The 5261-nt window shown below is 40.2% G+C and overlaps 1 protein-coding gene across 1 annotated transcript in view; it reads left to right on the forward strand.

The window, feature by feature from the left end:
* Positions 1-2983, forward strand: part of LOC121959672 (inactive tyrosine-protein kinase PRAG1) — a 56934-nt gene extending 53951 nt beyond the window's left edge. Inside the window, exon 6 of the mRNA XM_042509118.1 lies at positions 383-2983. Coding sequence (XP_042365052.1) covers positions 383-1540 — 1158 coding nt within the window. The 3' untranslated portion in view covers positions 1541-2983. The remainder of the gene's footprint in view (positions 1-382) is intronic.
* Positions 2984-5261: the final 2278 nt, after the last annotated feature.

A 5261-nucleotide genomic window follows, 5' to 3' on the forward strand; every position in this document is an offset into this window, starting at 1 on the left:
AAAACCCCCTTATGACACACACTTAACCCAATACGCACAATATGGTAATATGGTATATAAATTATATAATATAATATATAATATATAAATATGGTAATATAAATTATCATGTAATAATCTTAAATCAGCACTAATTAAAGTTACACTGTATGTTTGTCTAACTTTGTTAAAATTAAACTTTTGTTCTTGAGAAAATCGATTTTACTTGAATGAGAGCAGGAACTGAATTGGCGTTGACCTTTAAACCTCACTAGCAACACTTCCTTTCGTGAGTTTTTTGGCTCTGCTCCCTGTGTTGGAATTCTCTCCCCTCCCTCTGCTCTCCTCCCCTCCTTTGCTTCATTCTTTCCTTCCACTGACCTTTGTGTTTATACCTCTTCAGATCTGCAAGAGTCCATCCATGGAGGCCAAACAGGGGCATCTCTACGGTCTGTCGGTGCAGCAGAGCATGCCTCCCCACTTCAACCTCCAGCAGGACTGTGGACACTTCCTTGCTTGTGTCCCCCAGAGCATGTTGCCTTCGGACGAAGTCTCTCTTCCCACCACACCTGCTTCATCACTACCCCAGCCCTCCACATCTGCGCCTGGTCAGCAGGTGGAACGAGAGCGAGTTGTGGTCATCACCTCTGAGATCCCTCAGCAGACGGCGGCTGACTTCGTTCGGGAGTGGGCAGCATTCCATAAATCTCAGCCAGAAGTGTATGAGCGCCGTGTGTGCTTCCTCCTCCTGCAGCTCTGCCATGGCCTGGAACACTTGAAGGAGCACGGTGTCACCCACCGCGACCTCTGCCTGGAAAACCTGCTGTTGGTGCCTCATCTGCGCAGGCCCTCCCAGTTCCCCCAACAGACCACCACTGACACAGGCACCACTAACAGTTCAAGTGGTGCGGACAGTCAGCGTCTTCCGCGGCTCCTCATCAGCAACTTCGCAAAGGCCAAGCGTCGTTCCTCTGAGGATGCCACATCAACCAGTGTGGACCCTCGCATCAAACGTGACCATGCCAGATTAGCACCTGAGATCGTCTCTGCAGCCCAGTATCGTAAATTTGACGAGTTTCAGACAGGCATCTTGATCTACGAGCTCCTCCATCAACCGAACCCATTCGAGGTGAGCCCAGCTCTTAAGGAGCAAGACTACCGCTGTGAGGAGCTGCCTCCAATCCCCACAGTCTCCCTTTACTCTGCCGGCCTCCAGCGGCTGGCTCAGCTCCTGCTCCAACCTGACCCCATCAAACGAATCCATATCCAGGAGGCCAAGCGCATACTGCAGAGCCTTCTCTGGGGCCCCAGGAGGGACCTGATGGAGCAGCAGTGGGAGAGACACGGACAGGGGGTTGGCTTTGTTGATGGATCCCGACACGAGGGCCTCCTGAATTGGCTGGATGTGAAACGGGCACTGCTGATGATGAAGTTCGCTGAGCGTTCACTGGAGCCTGAGAGGAACGCAGAGCTTGAGGACTGGTTGTGCTGTCAGTACTTTTCCTCCGCTCACCCTCTGTCTCTCTGCCATACTGCTGAACTGCTATACTCACTAAAGTGATGCCTCACTTTGGGGTTAAATATCTGCAGGTGGAGACAAATTAACATGTGAATGCAAAAGACCACCAATGTCAAGACACTATGGATGGGAGATACTGTGAACATACCCACCTGTTTGCGCTCCTGTTGTATTCATGAGAGCCATGCAACAACGTAACCGTCCACTATCCTTTACACAAACTTTATCCTGCTACGGACTTAGCGAAGAAATGACATAAAAAGTTTTTCTTGTAGTTCTTGTAGCAGTCACAGACATAATGGACATAATCACTAAAACATTCACTTACCAACTAAAATCATTTTGAGCCAGTGATGCAGATCTGTAAAAACAAGATAAAAAAGGAAGAAAATAGTCACTGTTCATAATCCTATAATACACTTACCAAAGTTTCATGTTTGACACTGTATTGTGTGTATTTATTAAACATCAACTACGCACTGAGAACAGGCTTATAATTCATAGCATTATTCTAGCCAGCTGTCAGCCAGCTTTGCAAATTCATGTTGAATCTAGGTAAATGTGCAGCTAACTTTTTCATTTAATAGAAACATATGGTCACTAGCAGGCTTACACTGTATGCACCTTTTTTGTTTATTCATGGGCATAAAGTGCTATATTTTACACTGTGTAAACAACAACTTCTCTTTAACCAAATCAACAGGAAGTTGCGGAGAAATGCCTATTTTCCAGTGAATACTGTTGTATTAGTTGCACAATCCTTGTTAGACAGCATTGCATAATAGAGATTTAGCATGAATTAATCATAAGCCCTGCTGTCTAACATCGCATTATTAATTGGCTTATCAAAACAATTGGCAATGTTAGAGATTGCTTCTACTGAATGGATGCCCAGTTTTTTCCCACGCCTACTTTTAGTATGTATTTAAAAGTTATGACATTTGTCACAGTGCCTTTTGTTCTATGTATGTTACAGTGACTCAGAAGCCAAATGTAAATATTACTGATCATTCGTCCCTTGTGAAACTGGCCTTTCACAGAATGTTCTAGGAACAACTGTACAGTAATTTGTAGATGATATTAAATAGAATGAGCCCAAGCAGGTCTTAAAAAGCCATGAATACAAGCAGCAGTTAATATTTATGATATGTTATTCTGTAGTAGTCACTGGAATTACTCTGTGTATTTTCATATGTGCATATTGCGTTATTTCTTTCACAGGCACAGCAAAAGCGCTGGAGGGGAGGTCATGCCTCTTGCATCCCATTTAGGTGGCAGATGGTGGTTGAGTTCTGGGATATTTCATCTCAAACAAAGAATTTTCTAACAAAGTTAAGGTTTTAATAGCCTGATCCAGGTGACTGATGTTTCTAATACTGCAGAAAAATCAGATCTTGCAATTAGTTCATGATTGATTTTTTTTTGTGTGTGTGTTTGCCTCACCTATTTGCATCTATCAATAAACTGTGCATATATTTTCTCACAGCAGTATCTGGTGTTTTGATCTTTTAATGTTTCGTCTTTCACTGGTTTTTCAAAAAGCATGAAAAAAGTCATACCATACTATGTCGTCCAAAACGGCATTAAAAAAGTCCTACTATACTATGTTGTCCAAAATAGCATAAAAAAATTATAGTACAGTATGTCGTCCAAAATTATTTGTCTGTGGCTTAGCATCGAATACCAGTGTTTTGCAGTAAAGGGGGAAACTATTACAATTTACTGCTATGTCAGCAATGAACACATTTTCCCTGCCAAGAACCCTGCCAGTTGATTCTCCGCCTGATTCATATATATCAGCCTAGTTTTCGACAGACGTCACTGCTGATATTGAATTTTGCGTTTCAACACCATATGACTCTTATATCAGCGGATATTTTATTATATTTATGCCATAAAATATCATTTAACTATACATTCACGCAGTTTAGACACTAATTTGGATAATACAGAACAAATTTAGGCACATAAATTTAAATTATATATCGTTTGGCCAATAAATCAGGTGAAGTGGTCTGGAAACAGGTAAAATCAGTATCGGCAGTGACGTCTGTCGAAATCAAGGAATATCGGCCTGACTCATAAATCAGTCAAGTTTACGACAGACGTCACTGCTGATGCTGAATTTTGCGTTTCAACACCATATGACCCTTATATCAGCAGAGCAGACCGATATATCTATATAGAGAGTGACAGAGTGATATATTGTTTCAAACTCATTCCAAATAGTTTTTTTGTTTTAATATTAATTCATTAATATTGCCAATTCCTGTTAAATTTCAGCCATGGATTTTGTACTGTGGCATTGCTGTGTCACTTGTGAGGCTTGAACTGCCAACCTAAGAGACTCCAACCAGCTGTCTTTGCCCCTGAGCCACACTTCAGTTACTCATTCTATTTTGGATGTTCCCTTTACCTTTCACATTTGGACATTTGGACAACGACATAAAAGTCACCTGTTCTGAGTAGGGCTTGATCCCACAACCTCAGACACACCAACCAGCCATCTAACCAACTGAGCTAAACCTTCAGACATTTCTACAGTGTTTTAAATTGCACTTCACCATCTACTCTGGAAAGTGACCTGTAATACTTACCCATCCTGGATAAGGTTCAAACTCATTCCAAATAAGTTTTTTGTTTTAATATTAATAAATTAATTAATGTACATGAAATGTTCATGGTTTGGTCTACAAATGATGAACACCAAGATGACATGGAATTTTTGTGCCATCTAGTGTTCATCAGTATACGTGGTCATGCGAGGGCCCATTCATTGCTGCTTGCACCATTAATTAGTGTTGTGTCTGTCAACAGGGACGCAAAATATTGCGTGGGGGTGTACACTGTGGCACACATACTTGGGTTAGAGCATGTGCATGTCGGTGGTTCTGTTATCTCCCTCTATCATCAGCTTTGTGCCTCTCACCCTGGTCCTCAGAATTCCTGGTTTGTCATTATTGTTTTTATTACAGCTGAGACCATCTGAATGTGTGTGAGTGATTTGTAATATTAATCCAATGTTTTTCATTAAAGATATTGCTATCTTTATCACCTTGTTTTAATGTTTGGTGATGGTGCTCTGTTAGGCAGCTATACAGTTCTAGATTTGGTAGATTCACAGATTAGTTACAGTACAGTATGTTGTTTAAATAATATGTAATTTTGAACTATGTAGTTAAAAATCATAAAAACATTGTAGTATAGTGTTTTTTATGAAATCAGAAAAAATCATCACTGTATAGTGTCCTTTCAAAAAAAAACATAAAAGCATCATCTTGTAGTATGTCTTATTTTAAAAACATAGTATAGTGTATTGTTTATAAAGTCAGAAAAATGTCACAGTGTAGTATGCCATTAAAAAAAACATGAAAACCTCACGTATATCACTAAAAATATCATAAAAACATCATATATTCTATAAGTAGAGATTATATGATGTTCTTTCTGCACAATGATATGGTTGGTGCATGTATTTCAGTATAAAGAAAATAGTTCCTCCACAAAACTGCTCACAACAAGATCTGTGGATTATCTGTTTGGATCATGATTTGTGTAGAGAAAACATTGCTGTTGAGTTTTCAAATTTTTTTTTTTTTTTTTTTTGCACTTTTAACCCCACAAGCCAACTGCCATCTAGTTCCATTATATTGGGAAAAGGGCAGACATCTCCACGGCTGATATCTCCAACACTCGTCAACTCAAATCAGAATAATCTGGACTGATAAATAGCACTACAAGTCAGAGGAAATACATGGATTTT

This window comes from Plectropomus leopardus, chromosome 20, assembly GCF_008729295.1.
Source record: "Plectropomus leopardus isolate mb chromosome 20, YSFRI_Pleo_2.0, whole genome shotgun sequence".
NCBI classification, from domain to species: Eukaryota; Metazoa; Chordata; class Actinopteri; order Perciformes; family Serranidae; genus Plectropomus; species Plectropomus leopardus.